This window comes from Aquarana catesbeiana, linkage group LG03 (genome assembly GCF_042186555.1).
Source record: "Aquarana catesbeiana isolate 2022-GZ linkage group LG03, ASM4218655v1, whole genome shotgun sequence".
In the NCBI taxonomy this organism is placed as follows: domain Eukaryota; kingdom Metazoa; phylum Chordata; class Amphibia; order Anura; family Ranidae; genus Aquarana; species Aquarana catesbeiana.
Window position 1 is genome coordinate 406,744,257 of NC_133326.1, and position 20,189 is coordinate 406,764,445.

At 42.9% G+C, this 20,189-nt stretch overlaps 1 protein-coding gene across 1 annotated transcript in view; it reads left to right on the forward strand.

Moving 5' to 3' along the window:
* The window catches only part of RARS1 (arginyl-tRNA synthetase 1), a 217,756-nt gene that overhangs the window by 136,487 nt on the left and 61,080 nt on the right, over positions 1–20,189 (forward strand). Inside the window, exons 10-11 of the mRNA XM_073620712.1 lie at positions 7,395–7,573; positions 8,574–8,683. Coding sequence (XP_073476813.1) covers positions 7,395–7,573; positions 8,574–8,683 — 289 coding nt within the window. The remainder of the gene's footprint in view (positions 1–7,394; positions 7,574–8,573; positions 8,684–20,189) is intronic.

A 20,189-nucleotide genomic window follows, 5' to 3' on the forward strand; every position in this document is an offset into this window, starting at 1 on the left:
ACCAGAGAATCTTATTTCTCACCATCTTGGAGTCCTTCAGGTGTTTTTTAGCAAACTCCACTCCACTTTCATGTGTCTTGCACTGAGGAAAGGCTTCCGTCGAGCCACTCTGCCATAAAGCCCCGACTGATGGAGGGCTGCAGTGATGGTTGACTTTCTCCCATCTCCTGACTGCATCTCTGGAGCTCAGCCACAGTGATCTTTGGGTTCTTCTTTACCTCTCTCACCAAGGCTCTTCTCCCACGATAGCTCAGTTTGGCCGGACGGCCAGCTCTAGGAAGGGTTCTGGTCGTCCCAAACGTCTTCCATTTAAGGATTATGGAGGCCACTGTGCTCTTAGGAACCTTAAGTGCAGCAGAAATTTTTTTGTAACCTTGGCCAGATCTGTGCCTTGCCACAATTCTGTCTCTGAGCTCCTCAGGCAGTTCCTTTTGACCTCATGATTCTCATTTGCTCTGACATGCACTGTGAGCTGTAAGGTCTTATAAAGACTGGTGTGTGGCTTTCCTAATCAAGTCCAATCAGTATGATCAAACACCGCTGGACTCAAATGAAGGTGTAGAACCATCTCAAGGATGATCAGAAGAAATGGACAGCACCTGAGTTAAATATATGAGTGTCACAGCAAAGGGTCTGAATACTTAGGACCATGTGATATTTCAGTTTTTTTCCTTTTTAATAAATCTGCAAAAATGTCAGCAATTCTGTGTTTTTCTGTCAATATGGGGTGCTGTGTGTACATTAATAAGGAAAAAAAATTAACTTTAAATGATTTTAGCAAATGGCTGCAAAATAACAAAGAATGAAAAACTTAAGGGGGTCTAAATACTTTCCGTCCCCACTGTATATGCAGTATTTCACAAAAGTGAGTACACCCCTCACATTTTTGTAAATATTTTATTATATCTTTTCATGTGACAACACTGAAATTACACTTTGCTACAATGTAAAGTGGTGAGTGTACATCTTGTATAACAGTGTAAATTTGCTGTCCCCTCAAAATAACCGAGAACACAGCCATTAATGTCTAAACCGCTGGCAACAAAAGTGAGTACACACCTAAGTGAAAATGTCCAAATTGAGCCCAACTAGCCATTTTCCCTCCCTGGTGTCATGTGACTCGTTAGTGTTACAAGGTTTCAGGTGTGAATGGGGAGCAGGTGTGTTAAATTTGGTGTTATCACTCTCTCATACTGGTCACTGAAAGTTCAACATGGCACCTCATGGCAAAGAACTCTCTGAGGATCTAAAAAAAAAAGAATTGCTCTACATAAAGATGGCCTAGGCTATAAGAAGATTGCCAAGACTCTGAAACTGAGCTGCAGCTCGGTGGCCAAGACCATACAGCAGTTTAACAGGACAGGTTCCACTAAGAACAGGCCTTGCCATGGTCGACCGTAGAAGTTGAGTGCACGCGCTCAGCGTCATATCCAGAGGTTGTCTTTGGGAAAGAGACGTATGAGTGCTGCCAGCATTGCTGCAGTGGATGAAGGGGTGGTGGGTCAGGTCTCTAACATCCACCAGCTCTGTGATGTCGTCGTGGAAGAGGTCTCCAGTGGCAACATGTAAAGCTCTGGTGAACTCCATGCCAAAGAGGGTTAAGACAGAGCTGTAAAATAATGGTGGCTACACAAAATATTGACACTTTGGGCCCAATTTGGACATTTTCACTTAGGGTTGTACTCACTTTTGTTGCCAGCGGTTTAGTCATTAATTGCTGTGTGTTGGGTTATTTTGAGGGAACTGCAATTTTACACTGTTTATACAAACTGTACACTCACTACTTTACATTGTAGCAAAGTGTCATTTCTTCAGTGTTGTCACACGAAAAGATATAATAAAATATTTACCAAAATATTGGGGTGTAATCACTTTTGTGTGTATATGTATGTGTGTGTATATATTTCTCCCACACACACACACCATACCTTCCAGATCTCCACTCGCTTCTGGATCTTGTGCTGAGTAGCTGGACTGATGCATTGTGAATATCGGAGGCTGGCTGACAATAGCAGTTAGAGATGATGCGTAACAAATTTTTGGAACATGGATGTCCTGCCACAGTGCTTTATAGTTTCATAATTGGTAAGGTTGAATAAAGACACTAGTCTATCAAGTTCAACCTGGGTGGGTGGTTGGGTGCATGCGTTGGTGGGTGTGTATTTGTCGATAATCATTTCCCATATCCCTGTATATTGTGTTCGCTAAGATGCATGTCCAAGAGTCTTTTAAAACTATCCATACTTCCTGCTGTCACCATGGATTGTGGAAGAGTTCCACATCCTAATCGCCCTGGCAGTGAAAAACTCCCTACACAACTTAAGTTTAAACCGTGGCCCCCGTGTCGTCTTACACTCCCTGAGACTGAATAGTTTCCTACCCACGCTGGGAGCAAGTTTTGGCCAAATCCTTAGCTGGTCGTACTAATCACCCATGAAAACTGACAGACCATTGTTTGTGCACTCATTCAATCATGAATCTAACTGATCAGTCAGGGAGCAGTACAAAATTGAGTTATATTGTTTAGACAAATGGATACAGCGCTAGCAATTATGCACACTAAAATAAATCTGTGAAAAAGGATTATGCAGATATCACTACAATGACATAGATGTGATCAAAAATATACTAAGTGCTACACTGAAGCAAATGACATAAAACATATATGTGTCTGTATGAAAGAAAAAAAAAACGCTAACAGTTGAAAGAAATAGCATCAGCATAAACAACAAGTGATTAGAATGTTGTATCAAACACACATAAAGTGATGTGTTTTGGAGTTGAAAGCCTGCTATCACTGGACAGTGGGATTTATCTCAGGGAATGTGCACATCCATCCCGGATTATATCACTTTATGTGTGTTTGATAAAACATTCTAATCACATGTTGTTTATGCTGATGCTATTTCTTTCAGCTGTTAGCGTTTTTTTCTTTAATACAGACACATATATGTTTTATATGTCATTTGCTTCAGTGTAGCACTTAGTATAATTTTGATCACATCTATGTCATTGTAGTGATATCTGCATATTCCTTTTTCACAGATTTATTTTAGTGTGCATAGTTGCTAGCGCTGTATCCATTTGTCTAAACATCTATTAAGTCGTAGCACTTATATTCAGCAGCTGCAACAATTTTTTTTATTATTGTTTTTTTGCACCTATTCACATATTTGCCAGCGCTGCATTTATTTATTTTTTTATTTAAAATTTAGTTATACTCAGCAAAGATGGCTCTTTGACACCCAATCTAAAAATCTGCCCCTACTGGTACACAAGAGCAATAGATCCCTATGTGACTTTTTGGTACAGGCTGATCCCAGACAAAAGCATGTAGAGGCCTGATTTGCAACATGGGGTACTCTGTTCATATCCTAAAATGTACATTCACACTGACATATCTGGATAAAACGACTGGTCTGTTTAAAATGCATTCTGTGACACAAAAGCGACATTACGGTGGTCCTAGCAAAAATGGAGGATGAACTGTTCGACTTAAATAAACTGCTAGCAGTGCATTTTGGCGCACACAGAAATCGGATCCATGAAGTTACAGGCATGGTGATCGAACATGTCAATAGACCTATGAGAGGCAGCGACTGCAATAGTCTCCTTTTTATGCTGTGAGGCCTTGATTTACACTTTTGGTTTCCCTGGTAACAATACAACTGGGTGGATTGAATACTAATTTATCATTCACATGCTTCCTTAAAGGCAACTGATATATTTGTTGTGGATTTGTGTTTGTGGTTTTCTTTTTTTTCACCCCAATGTTCTTCTAGTTTTATAATTTGTTTTTCTGTTGCTTTTCCACCTGGGTATAGGCCAACACTTTGGGAACTGTGCTTCATTGACCTTGTTTGCGGCTGCATTTTTCCCAGCCTTATAAGAAGAGTTATCTCGAGAGCATTAGATGTATCACATAATTTCATCCATATATTTCAATCACATGACTACCAGAACTGTGTTTAGTGTTTTCCCCATTCCTTTTTTACCCCTCCCCCTTCTTTCTCCATCCCTGTCTCTCTCTCTTTTCTTCCCTTTCTATCCTCCAGCTACCCCCTTATCAACTATTCTCCACCCCTCCTTCCCCCTTCCTTTATTCCCCTTTCTTGACACCTCTTGATTTTCCCCAGCCCCTTTTGTCCCTTTGTCCCCTTTTTTCCTTGTGGTTTCACTTTTATTTTTGTGGTTTGTTTTCTGTTCCTTTTCCCCAATTCTTTTAATCCCATTTTCCTTTGTCCTTTTCTATTCTTATCTTTTTTTTTTGTTCTTATTCTCCCTGTCATCTGTCATTTTGCACACTTCTGGGTTTTAATCAATCCCCCCCCCCCCCCGCCATGCCCTCTTTGCTTATGACAGCTGGTGATGGCTGGGCACCCCAAGGTGTCGTGTTTTTCTAAGGCATCGTCAGCCCGGCCGTCTAGCATCCTCGATTGCCATGGCACAGGTGTCCATTGTACACATGCATGGACTGCTCAGCATGATCTTTTTGGGCTCATCTGACAGATGTGTCCAGTCAGGTGATGTGTTTTATTATATTTGACTTTGACATTGTTGCAAGCACCTGCAGTATCTGGCATCTCTACCCAGTGCCCGCATCTAGTATTAATGGTTTACATGCATGTGATTGCGAACAGGCATCCAGAAGGAAAATAGTAAACAATAAATACTCCTGTACTTTTTACAATTTATTCTCCAGTGCTTTTGGTGGGATTTATGACATTATATGGATGTCAGAGGTCAGGGAGTGGCTCCCTACACTGCTTATTTGATTGGTAGATGGCACGTTAAATGTTCTTGCTCCAGAGTATGCACATATCACATCACGTGCCTGAAGGATATCTTCTTGGCCCTGAAATGTTGCAGCTTTCCACTGTGATGTGATCGCCTTAAATTAATGTTTGGACATTAGCTTGAAAATACCTGGTGTACTGGCAATATGTGTGTTAATTTGTAATGTTACCAGTTTCTAGCTGGCAGTTGCTGCAGAAACCACCTACCTCTTAGCCTACTCCAAGAACATGTGCAGTGGGAACAGTGTTTGTTGTACAGGTGTAGGACTGAAACAACTAATCAATTAATCAACAACTAATCGATTATGAAATTAATCGATTGGACTTAATGAAGCACAGTGGACCAACACCAGCAGATGACATGGCTCCCCAAATCAACGCAGACTGTGGAAACTTCACACTGGATTTCAAGCATCTTGCAGTGTGTGCCTCTCCATTCTTCCTCCATACTCTGGGTCCTTGGTTTCCAAATGAGATGCAAAATTTGCTCTTATCAAAAAAGAGAACTTTGGACCACAGAGCAACAGACCAATTCTGTTTTTCTTTAGCCCAGGTAAGACACTTCTGACGTTGTTTGTTGTTCAGTAGGGGCTGGACAAGAGGAATACGACATTTGAAGCCCATGTCCAGGATCCATTTGTGTGTGGTGGCTCTTGATGCACTCCAGCCTCAGCCCACTCCTTGTGAAAGTCCCCAACACTTTTGAATGGTCTTTTCCTGACAATCCTCTCCAGGCTGCGGTCATCCCTGCTGCTTGTGCACCTTTTTCTTTCACACTTTTCCCTTCCACATAACTTTCTATTAATGTGCTTTGATACAGTACTTTGGGAACATCCAACTTCTTTTGCAATTGCCTTTGGAGGCTTTGCCTCCTTATGGAGGGTGTCAATGATGGTTTTCTGCACAACTGTCAGGTCAGCAGTCTCTCCCATGATTGTGATTCCTACTGAACCAGACTGAGAGACCATTTAAAGGCTCAGGAACCCTTTGCAGGTGTTATGGCTCAATTAGCTGATTAGAGTGGGACACTTTGAGCCTAGAATATTGCACCTTTTCACAATATTCTAATTTTATGAGATTGTGGATTTGGGGTTTTCATGAGCTGTAAGCCATAATCATCACAATTATGACAAATCACGGCTTAAACTATCTTGCTTTGCATGTAATGAGTCTAAATCTAATATATTGGTTTCAGCTTTTAAGTTGCTTAGTGAAATAAATTAACTTTTGCACGATATTCTCATTTTTCGAGTATCACCTGTACATCACACCACTGGTCGCACAATTAACTGCCACTTCTACAAAGAGCCATTATAAGGTACTCAGGGGCTTCCTCCCATCTTTTTGCCATGAGGAATTCTCTACAGGTTGGTCTACACTGGGGTTGCTGCACGCTCCTCCTGGACACGCTTAGCCTATATTCTGCATCATACTCCGCGAGTACCCCATAGGAAAATACCCTCACCCGTAGATATGGCAGAAACCAGGCGAAAGAGAGCCATGGCAAAATCTCAGGTGAACATTCGCTCTGCCAAAGGCGTTCACAACAGTCAGAGTAATGATCCTTCCCTTACACTAGGGCTGGAACCAACTTTAACACCCGTCTCTGAGTCTGACTCTAGTTCCATTTCAGGAAGAGAACAAGTGGCTTACCTGAGAGGCAGATTTTTCAACATCCATATCACAATTCCCCAGACAAATAACCGCTTTAATACAGCCATCTCTGTCTAGGGCACCAAAACATCAAGTCCCTTTTTCAGCTCCCCCATCTCTGCCTGAGTTGGATCCTGATATGGCTGGCCTAGAAGTAGTGGACATAGAAGGGAATTAAGAGGACTTGGAAGCAGTGTTAAGCTGGTCATGCATAAGTGGAAATTCGGCCATTTCAGCAGGGACTGGCACAATTTTGATCCGTGTATTGCCACTATAGTTCAACAGACGTTGATCTGCCGATCAACTTCAGTTGAACTGACCTGTTGCAAAGGAAATTGTTTTCCATTGCCTAGATGTAGTCAGAGTCATAAGTCTATCTTTAAAGCAACAGTTTTGATCAGAAAAACAGACTCCTTATTTGTGCTGTCCTCAGGACCTCGCAAGGGACAACCTTCTTCCAAGTCCACCAATGCTCGATGGATTAGACATCTGATCGCTAGCACTTACACTCTCTAGGACAAATATCCTCCTGTGCTTTCACGCTACTAAATCCGTGGGAGTTTCCTGGGCTTTCCGGCACCAGGCATCTGTAGCCAAGACTTGCAAGGCCACCACCTGGTCCATACCTTTTCAAAGCTCTACCAGGTGGATGTCCTATACTCTGTAGATCCTGCTTTTAGCTGAAAAGTTTCAGCAGCACTATGAAGTTGGGCCTGTTGGCCCTATATAGAATTTTACAAGTAAGTCAAAATTCTTCTTTTTTCTATTTTGTTCTTCTACAATACGACCAAAAGAGCCTTGTTTGTCCTCCCAAAAAATGTCCCTCTGTATCATAAGTTATTAGCAAATAAGCCCATAGCTGCACTGCTCTTGAGTCTAACTGGTATTTAAATTTACGTTTGTATTTTTATACAATTAAGTGTATAGCATTTTTTTTTCTTATAGGTCTCGTAGAGCTTGATGAAGGAAGAAAAGTTGTTTTTCCTCCTGGATGCACCGTGCCTTTAACAATTGTGAAATCTGATGGTGGTTTTACCTACGATACATCTGACCTGGCTGCTTTAAAACAGAGACTTGTTGAAGAAAAAGCAGATATTATTATTTATGTGGTAGACAGTGGACAGGTGAGACATGGTACATTATTGCTGTACAAAAAAGGGAAAGCCATCTCCATAGTTTGGATAATATAAACTGCATTGAACTTTGTTACAAAAGTTCTGTTTGCATCTAGACTAACCATTTGACACAACCCATTCACGACCTTTATGTGAATAACATGTTACTGTTCTTTGAATCCCCATGGCTCCAACACTCATACACATGTAACTTTGCAGAAACAATTAGGTTCCGTATGTGGCGACTCTTTTACGTTTACGGATGGACAATATTTTAGATGGGCACATGCACAGCATAGCACCTAATGTTTCCTAGCAATCTTAAAGCAAAGCTGTGGCCAGGCTATTGATGTTTAAGTATTGACATGTTCTTAACAAGCAGTAATTGGGCTTTACAACAAGCCATTGCAGATCTCTGTATCTGCAGACACTGTGGAGTAATCTATCCTCAGTTTACAGCAGATGCAACAATTTGTTTCTCTTAGCAGCTCAGATACCTCTGCTTCCTTCTCCAAGCAGTGTCTTGGCAGTCTTTAGGCCTTCCAAAATATAAAGAGAGGGCAGAATTCAGTGCTGCTTCTGTGAATTTTGAGAATTAATTGTTGTACGTTTTTAGCTACAAAGGCAGTCCTCCAGTTATGATTCTACAAATGATAAGGCAAGGACTTACAAGCATGACAGAGCTGTAAGCCTCTGATCACTTTGTTCCCCCTGTACCTAAGTTCACAATTTCAATTCAATTGGGTAGGCTTCTGCACTATATAGTAAATATAACGATGGTTGTACAAGCAGATTATAACGTGTGGCCAGCTAATATTACACTCTTTAAATTTATTGACAACTGTCTAGTGTGAGGTCATACCTAAATATAAATTAAATGGATTAATTAGATAGAGCTTCACACTACATACTTGTTGGTTAACCAGAATGTATAATCTTTATGATTAGGTTTTGCATAATAGAACTACTTTAGGGGTGAATCACTTAAAATGTATTTGCTTTTTTCTAGGGTGGACATTTACAGAATGTGTATGCAGCTGGACAAATGATAGGCTGGTATGATCCAAAGGTAACAAGAGTGGAACATGCTGGATTCGGTGTTGTTTTAGGGGAAGACAAGTAAGTAAGAAAAATACACCGCACAGACCTGTTTACACTCATGCTAAAAATGTATGCAATTTAAATGAGTATTCAAATATTACATTAGGAGGCACTATGGTATTTTTTTTGTTTTGCATGCATTTATAGATATTTTTATATGTGCTTTTCATAGAGTTGGAAATGTTATATATAGCTCCATGCAATAACATGTATGTATTGTGTGTTTTAATGCTGTAGCATTCCTATGAGAGGTGTTCTATTTGGATGCTGCAGCAAGTGGTATTTTTTAAAAAATAGGCCCCAATTTGGAAGTTGAACCACTGCATTTGATTGTACAAGACTTCCCATGCAACATTAGTTGCAGTAACGTACAGATGTATAAACCAATCCTTACAGTTACACTACCCGTTTATGGGGTAACTCAAAAGCCACAAGACCTGCAGCTGATGGCATAAGATGTATGTATGTTTTTGGTACTTTAGTTCCCATTTTGATCTACTGTTTGTGCCTGGAAAACCTTATTTATAGGCTTGAATTACCCATAGGTTTACTTTTATAAGCACACGCAAAAATATATCGCTAAGTCCAATGGTCCCTACTCTAGCATATTTGACATGTTATAGAGAGTTTACATTTCAGGAGCCTATAAACACTGAAAACTTCTCTGGTTCTCCTGGGCCTGTCTTTTTCTTTCAGTTACACTATAGTCTTATAGTCGCGCCCTTCACTTGCTTAATGAGTACCCATTATGGTATATTGTTTTTGTCCTTTCTTTTATCTCTCTTTGTGGTCCTACTACCTTGACATGTTACGATGCGACTCATGTACTTTACTACCTGTTCTTCTAAAATTTGTGGACCTTGACTACCGAATCAAAGGCCAAATGTGATTATATATTTTTTTTTTTTCTCGTTCATCCAGCAGGTTCGGTGAAAAAAAAAAAAAAAATTAACCGATTTCCCCAGCCAGCATATGGGCAAATCTCTCCTGCTGTGAAATTGTACTCTGCAGGCAGGGAAGGTTTGTAGTCACTAAAAATCCCTACACCAGCTGAGACTTCTGTCTGAACACATGCACAGGATTCTCTGGTATAAATGCTAGTCAGCAGAACTTCCTTGCAGCAAACTGCCTTGAGAAGTTGCCCTTTGAAGGCAGTCATCTGTTTGGGTCCTCCTTGTATAAGTAGATCAAGAAAGTCAAAGGGGGAAGAGAACTGTCTTCCTCTCCTCTAAAAAACAAAGGCTGTATGGGTCCCTACAACTTCTGTGTCCAGCGCATCAGGGGGAGGCCAAACTCTTCCTTGTTCTGGTGGTTTTCAGTCAGGCACAGGAGTTGAAGAAGCCTTTTCCTTGACAATCGTGGACTCGCCATGGATGCTAGCCTGCTGGGTTGGGGAGCAGCCGTGAGCTCCTTCTCTGTATAGGGGATTTGGTTGTTACTGGAGTCTCGCCTTGCAATGAGTATTCTGTAAATTGGGGCAATTCAGTTTGTCCCTTCAATGCCAGAATCCTGTGTTTCAAGCACACCTGCCAAGAATACATTTGGACAATAACATGGCTTACATCATTCATCTAGGAGGCATACTGCTCTGAGGGAAGCAAACGTGATCCTTTTTGGGCAGAACTTTACATTCTGGCCCTGTCCACTGTACACATCCCAGGCACTAAAAATTGGCTGGTGGACTTTCTCACTTGCCAGCATCTGGATTCAGGGAAATGGGCTTTCCATCAGAAGGCCTTTAAGCTTTTTGTGTGGATTATGCCTGATGAGCACCTCTTGGTGCCCAGATGGAATCAGTTCAGCCTGGTCTGTTTTAGCGCTCCTTCAGTTTCTCCCTGACCTACTCTGCAGGATCTAGAAGGGAGGGCATTGTGGTGATTCTCATCACACTCATTTGGCCCAGAGGATGTGGTATCCGGACATACTCGGGGTCCATGCACACTAGGCGGCTGAAAAAAAGCCAGAACCTCTGGCAAAAAAAGCAGCATAAAAAACGCTCATAGAAGCTCATATTGCACAAGTTTATACTAATTTATGGACATTTTGCTTCTATGATCTTTTTTTTTTTTTTTTTGCCAAAACATTCGGCTCATTTTTCACTATCATCATTGTACAATTAACACTTCTAAAGTTTCTGCCTCTCGCTTAACTATTGCTAGTTGGATCAGGCGAGTTATCATGAAGGCGTCTCTTCTGATGGATAAGGTTCCTCCCTTTCCTGTTAAGGTGCACTTTGCCAGATTTGTTAGGACTTGTTCACGCTTGACTACATTTCTCACTCCCAACAAACACTCCTATAGCGTTAATGCACTTTAGTATAAGCGATAGACTGGCGTTAATGCGCTTTAGTATGGGAGTTGGACTGGTGTTTTACAAGCGCTAATGATGCTTTAAAAATGCTCCCCAAATGCCCTGTGCACTGTTTTAAAGTGCTTGGTGCACATTAAGGCGTGTTAAAACTGCTCCACAAACGCCTATGTTTTATTTAAATTTTTTTAATGGGAAGTGACATTATTACAGGAAATAATTTGAGGTGTGGCTTGTCATGGTGAATGTTCCCTGTGCATACTCCATTAGCAGGGAAGGCAACAGCATGGGTTCCTTTACTATGCTTTATCTCATGTTTGGTCTCCTGCAGTTGATTCTGATATATGAGCAATTGGCTGAGCAGAGCAAGAGCAGAAGGACATCCAGGCACTATTAAGTACATCCAGTTGTGTCTCAGAGATATTCTAAAGGGGACTTTCATGCCCTGTATCATGACTTATGCACCCACCCTCAGAAGTTAATGTCAGCCATCTTCAAGCAGCACAAACAGGAAGGAAATGACTGCAGGGCACTCTATGCTCTTCTCTATCATTACAGGTCATTGGGGGACATTATATTCCTCCTGTATGATTTTTTTTAAAACTCATTTTAATGCGCCACAACTGCACCACAAATGCCTGCCAGTGCGTTTGCGGAACGTTACCATAGACTTGAAAGGGAGGCGTTGAAAGGCTTCAAACTCCTCCAGACTCAACTCGAGGCTTCAATTTTGAAGCAACATGCCACTACCACTTCATGTTTTGATAATGTGAACAGCACTGTGTGCTATCCATAGTATCATTTACATAGGCGTTTGAGAAGCGCTAAAAACTCCCCTCAAAGCCTGCTTTCAAAGCCAGTGTGAACTTAGCCTTAGTGCTTTATTGGCTTTACAGCAGTGGTTCTCAACCTCAGTCCTCAAGTACCCCCAACAGGCCATGTTTTGGGAATTTCTCTTAGATAAAATAGCTGTCCAAAATACCAAGCCATTGACTCTGATTTAAAGCACCTGTGCAAGATAAAGGGAAACCTGCAAACATGGCCTGTTGGGGGTGTTTGAGTACTGAGGTTGAGGACCATTGCTTTACAGCATCAGGCTTCTGTTTCCCAGAATTGTAACACTGCCACCTTGGCTTCCATTCAAATGTTTTTTAGGTTCCATCAGATGGATGTTCAGGCCTCCTAAGATGCCAGTTTTGGGCATGAGATGCTACAAGCTGCTCTCTGAATCTGTTGAGCCTTTCTTGACATGTTTTTGTTAGTGGGCCTGTTGGTGTTTGCTATGCTGGCCAGCCTTCAGTCACATTGTATTTGGAAATCCCACTTGTAATGATTTTGAACAGCCTTTGTCCTGTACTGTATGCAGCTTGTGTTCCAACATCACTATGATGGAGCGACCTGCTACATGCTGAGTAACATGCATGGTCACCCTTAGCAAAGGTGAGCTTTTTGAGGGCATAGCCTCTAACCTTAAGGAGAGGATTGACAGCCTTATTCAAACAGTGCTTGAGACAATCAAGTTTGAGCAGTCAGTCATAACGGAGAGTACCATGTCTGTGATTACCAGTGTTAGGAAATGTGAGCTAACCGCTAGGATGTTTCCAAATCATCGGGCCTTTTTTGTTTCAAGCTGCTTTGAAGCTACTTACTTTTTTCTGGAGAACCTAGTATAGAACTGATCAAAATTACCCGCAGTACACCTACCAGGATACTTTACTGCTGCTGTTTCCACACTTGCCCTAATCGGAAGAAGTCGCATATCAGGAGCTCTGGGGAATCTCTTCCACAACTAATTGACCTAGCATGCTAGTTGAAGCAAACCAGCAAGTTCCTCTCCAATCTGAAGCTCAAGGTGCTCAATGCCTATGTTCGCCTCTGGAAATTCTGCATGAAGTTGACTAGATATCCTGTGTTACATAGTTACATATAGTTACATGGTAGGTGAGGCTGAAAAAAGACACAAGTCCATCGAGTCCAACCTATGTGTGTGATTATAAGTCAGTATTACATTGTATATCCCTGTATGTTGTGGTAGTTCAGGTGCTTATCTAATACGTTTTTGAAACTATCGATGTTCCCCGTTGTTACAGTAAAGAACCCTCTACGTAGTTTATAGCTGAACCTCTTTTCCTCTAATTTTAATGAGTGGCCACGTGTCCTGTTAAATTCCCTTCTGCAAAAAAGTTTTATCCCTATTGTGGGGTCACCAGTAGTGTATTTGTAAATTGAAATCCTATCCCCTCTCAAGGGTCTCTTCTCCAGAGAGAACAAGTTCAGTGCTCGCAACCTTTCTTCATAATATCCTCCAGACCCTTTATTTGCTTTGTTGCCCTTCTTTGTACTCGCTCCATTTCCAGTACATCCTTCCTGAGGACTGGTGCCCAGAATTGGACAGCATACTCTAGGTGCGGCTGGATTGACTCTTGTAGAGTGGGAGAATTGTCACTTTATCCCTGTAATGAATCCCTTTTTTAATGCACGCCAATATTCTGTTTGCTTTGCTAGCAGCAGCTTGGCATTGCATGCCATTGCTGAGCCTATCATCTACTAGGACCCCCAGGTTCTTTTCCATACTAGATTTCCCCAGAGGTTCCGCCCCTAGTGTATAGATTGCCTTCATAAGTTTGCCACCCAAAATGCATTATTTCTTATCGTACATCACGGGACACAGAGCCATAGTAGTTACTATGTGGGTTATAGGCCACCTTCAGGTGATGGACACTGGCAAACCCTAAGACAAGAAGTCCACTCCCTATATAACCACTACTGGGAGTACCTCAGTTTTTTTTGCCAGTGTCTAAGGTGTTGGTCACGAGTGAAGATGTGCTGTGCTGAGCTCCACTGGAGCAATCCTTGCTGGGGCTAGCTATGCCGCCGGATCCATTCAAAGGGTCTTTTAGACCGATTTGAATGTTACCTGGGCCTCGTGTCCGAAGAAACGAGGTTTTGCCTGTAAACGCTTCTCTTTTTAGAGAGCTGGATCCCAGGATCCAGTACTTTTGGTATTAAGGCCATAAAGTTTTACTGGCGGGATGCTATTACAGGTCCAGGATTGTGGGTTCCCCGAGGGTCCCCGGCTCCTAAATGTTTGTTAACGGAACCCACCGTGAAGAGTGAAGATTGGGACTGTTGGTTTTTACCACAGAAAACCCTGCGGCAGGAAAGGTAAGTGGAGTTTTCTAAGACATTTTTGAATTTTTTAATGAAATGTCTCCACTGGGGGCTGTTTGGAGCACATACCTTCTCATGCTTCCTCGAAGAGATCACGCTGTCCCCGGAACAGCCTTTTTTTTTTCTCCAGCTAGTAGCAGACCTCCTGTAAGTCTGGGGGGGGTTTCCTCTTCACCAGACACCCCCCACCTGTGCTGTACTCTCCCCCTCTTCACGAGGAAGAGCGTCAGGAGAAAAAAAAAAAACAATCAGCACGCCGCCCTACTCGGCGGCTTCCAGGCTCTCTCCTCGCCATTTTTTCCCCTCAGAGTGATTCCGTGGGATCAGAGGCCCGCGCTTGCGCGGAAAAGCTCTTTTTTAAATAAAAGAGGAGGGGGCCGAAGGCGACGAAGGGGGTGGGGCTTAGCGCAGCATTGGCGTCCTCCAACGTCCAGCGCGGGAATGTGTTTTTTAAAAGCACCATTATTGCTGCTGCAAGCTGACAGAGGGACACAAGAGCAAAGAGGGGCATGAAAGAGGATTGGTGACACAGGCATTCCTTTTGACACATTTACTATTGCATCAGGCTGAGCATTAATAGCAGTGGCAGGGCTGGACTACTGCTCAAGCAGTGGAGATGCGTTCCTTCTGGTAGTACCTCTGCTTTGTGCTTCGGGCTATGGTCAGAAGGGGGGGTAAAAACACCTCAAAAAAGGGCTATAGAAAGACTTCTACAGCCACAAGGAAGCCTAGTATCATCTAAAAAAAGATGGCATTCTCTCCTGAGAGTGATATGGCTGGTCAGAGTGAGCCATCAGGGACGTCGGGTGTTGCAGCTGCTCTTAACACTGCAGCCCCTGTATATATTACTGAAGATGTTTTTTCCTCAACCATTTTAGGCTTGGAACAAAAGATTGATGCCTTAATCGCATCCCAGAGTGGGACTAAGCGTAACAGGTCTCCTTCCACTACCCAGGACCCTCAAACTGAGGAACAGGGGGCGAGAGATGGCAAATTTCTTTCAGGCGACCAGTAAGAGGCTAATGACTCCACTTCTGAAGAGTCTAATACGGAAGGATCGGGTTCACAAGAAAGGTTATTGGTACAATCTCTCACTGAATTGGTCCGCTCCACATTTTTGCTGCCAGTAGCGGAGTCAGTCAATGAGCCCACTTCTTGTTTGGGTTCGCTAAAGCTTCCCCAAGCTATTCATGCTTTTCCTATCCATTCATTACTAAAAAAGCTTATGTATTCTGAGTGGGAGCACCCAGATAAAGTTTTTTCCTTCAAAAAGTTTTCAACACTTTATCCTATGGAGGAAGAGTTTAATAAGAAATGGGGGATTCCAGCAATTGACGCTGCTTTATCCTCTGTGAATAAAAACTTGACTTGTCCGGTAGACAGTGCTCAAATGCTGAAGGATCAGAAGTTGGAATTCCTATTTGAAAACAATATTTCTCTGGCAGGTTCAGTGGTGTCAGTCCTTAAAAGACCAGTTTAAACCGCTACTCAAGATTATTTCTGATCAGCAGGCCCAAGATTTGGCCGGGATATCAGAGGCGTTATGTTTTACAATAGACGCTATGAGAGATTCTATTCTCCAGGCCTCACGGCTTATGCTCGGCCTGGTGCATGTGCGTAGAATTCTGTGGTTGAAAAATTGGTCAGCTAAAGCGCCATGCAAAAAGCTGTTGGCTAATTTTCCATTTCACGGTGAATGGTTTTTTGGGGACAATCTGGATAAATACATCCAAAGCATTTCTAATGGAAAAAGTTCCCTTTTACCAGTTAAGAAAAAGTTTAAGCGTTTTTCTTTTAAACAAGCTTCTTCTCCAGTGCCAGGAGCATCAGCCTCCAGGCAGTCACGACGGCCTCCACCGTCAAGTTCAAGAGGTAAACCTTAGGGTCAACCCCAGGGTCAAAAGAGTCCCTGGGGGAGGAAACCCACTAAACAAAATACTAAAACCTCCTTATGAAGGGGTGACCCTGCTCGCTTGAGTGGGGGGAAGGCTTCTGCAGTTCTCAAGGGTCTGGCAGGAACAGCGTCGAGACAAATGGGTGGCTTCCTCAACATCTCATTTTCTTAGATCAAACGTTCCCAGAGATCCAAAAAAAAAAAAAAAAGTTGTCTCTCTTTCTGGCTTTGGATCATCTCTTGTCTCAAAAGGTGATATTGGTGGTCCCCATGGAAGAGCGAGGATTAGGGTTTTATTCAAACCTTTTCACGGTACCAAAACCAAACAGGGATGTCAGACCCAGTTTAGATTTCAAAGATCTAAACCGGTTTTTGAATATCCGCTCTTTTCGCATGGAGTCAATCCGATCAGTGGTCTCCATTCTACTAGGTGGAGAACTGCTAGCGTCAATCGACATCAAGGATGCTTATCTCCATGTACCTTTTTTTCCCGCTAACCAGAAATATCTACGCTTCGAGATAGAAAACCTTCATTTTCAGTTTGTGGCTCTGCCTTTCGGTCTAGCTACTGCACCCCGAGTGTTTACAAAGGTCTTGGCTCCCCCTTTAGCCAGATTAAGGGCTCAGGGTATAACGATTCTAGCTTACTTAGACTATCTGCTCTTGATCAGTCGGTAGCCCGCTTAAACCAAACTTTGGTCACCACAGTCAGCTACCTGAAATCACAAGGGATAGTGACGTTGGCACTTGGTATGAAATGATAAAAAATGTCCTTTCAAACAAGTCCTTGTCATGAAAATTTCAGTGCAAATGAAGAGGGTAAAAACTAAGGGCTCTTTCACACGGGGCGGATCAGTGATGATCCGCCCCGTGAACACCCGCTGGCTCAGCGGGGATCGCTCCGCCGATCCCCGCTGAGCAGAAAGATGACAGGTCCATCGCTGCACGCTGTGCAGCTACGGACCTGTCAGAGCGCCGCTCTCCCCTATGGGGGATCGGATGATGACGGACCGTAGTGTCCGTCGTCACCCGATCCGATCCGAAAACGGATGGAAAAGTAGGTTTTTCCTCCGTTACACTTTTCGGATCGGAGCGGCGTCGGATGTCAGCGGACATGTCACCGCTGACATCCGACGCTCCATAGGGATACATGTATGTCCGTTTTTCATCCGAAAACGGAAGGATGAAAAACGGACATACGGATCCCCCGTGTGAAAGAGCCCTAAAGGGAAATGGGGGAGAGAAGGGAAAATTAACCTGTTTATTATTACAACAAGTCCGTGCACCAGGGCAAGCCTTAAGGGGGAAGTTGAGAGCAGACACCAGAACATGCAAAAAGAACAGAAGAGGTGCCTCCAAGTTAGAGCCAGTTGTAGTTAATATATTTACAGGTGCATAAATCCACTTACATGAAATAAGAGATTTCCAGCACATTGTCCTCTTAGTGTGGTGTTCGTCCAGCACTTTTTAGCCTGTTTGTAGCAAATCCATGTGTGAGGAGTCCTGTCCAGCAGGATTATTGGACGATCAATGGGAGCTGGGACCGAGGCTTGGCTCTGGTCAGCGGTGGAACGCAGGCGTCAGGCGTGGTGACATCACGGGCAGTAGCGACAACGTTTCGGAGCATGCGCTCTGTATAAACAAACAGGCGTGCTCCTTCTTCAAGCTTAGGGGACATAGGCTGTGTACAGCCTTATATGTGCATCGGTTTGCTGTCATCTAGTGGGTGCAGTGAAAAACATCCACTAACATACTGTAGAATAGCTGCAAACACTGAAGTAATATAACAAATTCGGAGGAAAGCTGGGGATACAAGAACTAGGGCAAATGGGAAGGGAGGGGGGACCAGAAAAAATAGATAAATACATAATTTTTAGAAAAAATAAACAATAATAACAAATAATAGATAAAAATCATATATGGACAATACACATTAAAATTATATTAATAATTGATTAATTCTGGTGTCACCGTTGCATGGGATAAATGAATAAGACCTAATAAAATTTTATATACATCTAATTGACCAAGAGACTTCTTAAAATTCAGGTTGAATTGATATAAGGATTAAAATAATGGCAAAAAGGTTGTGAAGTGTAAACATTTAAAAATAGTCATGTATGAAATTATTATATACATTTGTATATTTAACCACTTGAGATCCGCGCTATAGCCAAATTACGGCTACAGCACAGGCCTGCTTTGCCGGAACTACTTCTATTGACGTCGTCCCATGCCCTAGCGGCCGTGCGCGCCCTGCAGGCTATGGGACTCGCTGGATCACAGATCAGAGTAAGCAGTCGATCCCGACCCCTTACCACTTGATCAGCTGTCAGCCAATGACAGCTGATCATGTGATGTCAACAGAGCCGGTAATCGGCTATTTTTTCTGCTCACGCTGACAGCGTGAGGAGAAAAAAAAAAGGCGATCACCAGCGGCCGTGAGAGGGACATAAGTCCCGATCATGGAGAGCTGCCGCCAGATCACCAGTGCCCACCTGTGCCCCCTGCCAGTGCCACCCAGCAATAAGCAACAGTGCTGCCTACCAGTGCCCACCAGCGCTACCCATCAGTGCCCACAGTGCCACCTATCAGTGCCCACAATCAGTGCCAGAACAACAGTGCTGCACATCAGTGTCATCTATCAGTGGTACCTATCAGTGCCAGCCATCCGGGCCCATCAGTGCCATTTTATCAGTGCCGCCTATCAGTGTCCACCAGTGCCGCCTCATCAGCGCATATCAATGAAGGAGAAAAATGACTTGTTTGGAAAATTTTATAACAAACTATTAAACATGATTTTTTTTTTTTTTTTTCAAAATTTTCCATATTTTTTGTTTGTGTAGCAAAAAATTAAAATCCCAGGTGTGATTAAATACCACCAAAAGAAAGCTCTATATGTGGGAAAAAAATGATAAAAATTTCATTTGGATACAGTGCTGTATAACCACGCAATTGTCATTCAGAGTGTGACAGCGCTGAAGGCTGAAAATTGGTCTGGGCAGGAGGGGGGTTTAAGTGCCCAGTAAGCAAGTGGTTAAAAATCCTCATGTATATGAATTGATAAAACATTGTGTTTGGTGAGAATGCCATTAAGAATATTCTAGTTGACACACTACGCGCACACATTACTATGATTCCGAAGGAGGGCAAGGACCCCCTACTATGCCAAAGCTACAGGCCGATCTCATTACTAAACATAGACCTGAAAATGTTCACAAAAATTCTCTCCGGCTGATAGATCTGATCTCTCAATTGATTCAGTCTGACCAAGTGGGCTTTGTTCCCTCGAGGGAGGCACGTGATAACACAACCAAAGCAATCAACCTAATATATGGAGCACGGAAACTAAAAACCCCGATGGTGCTCCTGTCGACGGTCGCTGAGAAAGCGTTCGACAGGGTAAGTTAGCCTTTTCTCTTTGGAGTATAGGTCTTAGAGAGCGCTTGATGAAATGGGTGCAAACAATCTATTCTTGTCCTTCGGCGCAGGTCAAAGTGAACGGTCACCTTTCTTCACCATTTCTGATAACAAATGGGACAAGACAGGGGTGTCCCCTGTCGCCTCTGATATTTATCCTGACCCTTGAACCTTTTCTAAGATTTATCAGAGACAACCCGAATATCACGGGGCTTAGACTGAATGCCACCCTTTCCCCAAAAATAGCAGCATTTGCAGACGATCTGCTTTTTTTCCCGACCAGTCCATTGACGTCCATCCCAAATCTGCTTGCAGAATTGAAGATGTATGAAAAACTGTCTTTTTTTCTGCATTAATTACCAGAAATCCGAGGCACTAGAGATTGCTTTACCATCATCCTTAGCTGAGTTGATTAGAGTAGATTTCCCTTTTAAATGGGCCTCATCCCGCATTAAATACTTGGGCATTTATCTGCCAAGCAGAATAGAAAAAATCTTCCCTCTCAACTTCCCTCCCCTCTTAACAGCTATAGAAAAAAGATATCCAGACCTGGCAGAAAGGAATGTTCTCCTGGTTTGGACGTTGTGCCATAATAAAAATGAACATCATGCCTCGGATACTGTACCACTTCCAGGCTCTTCCTATACGTATTCCCGCGTCCTTCCTTAAAGCGGTCAATAAAACCTTTGTCAGGTTTGTCTGGGCTCAAAAACCACCACGCTTGGCCCAGAC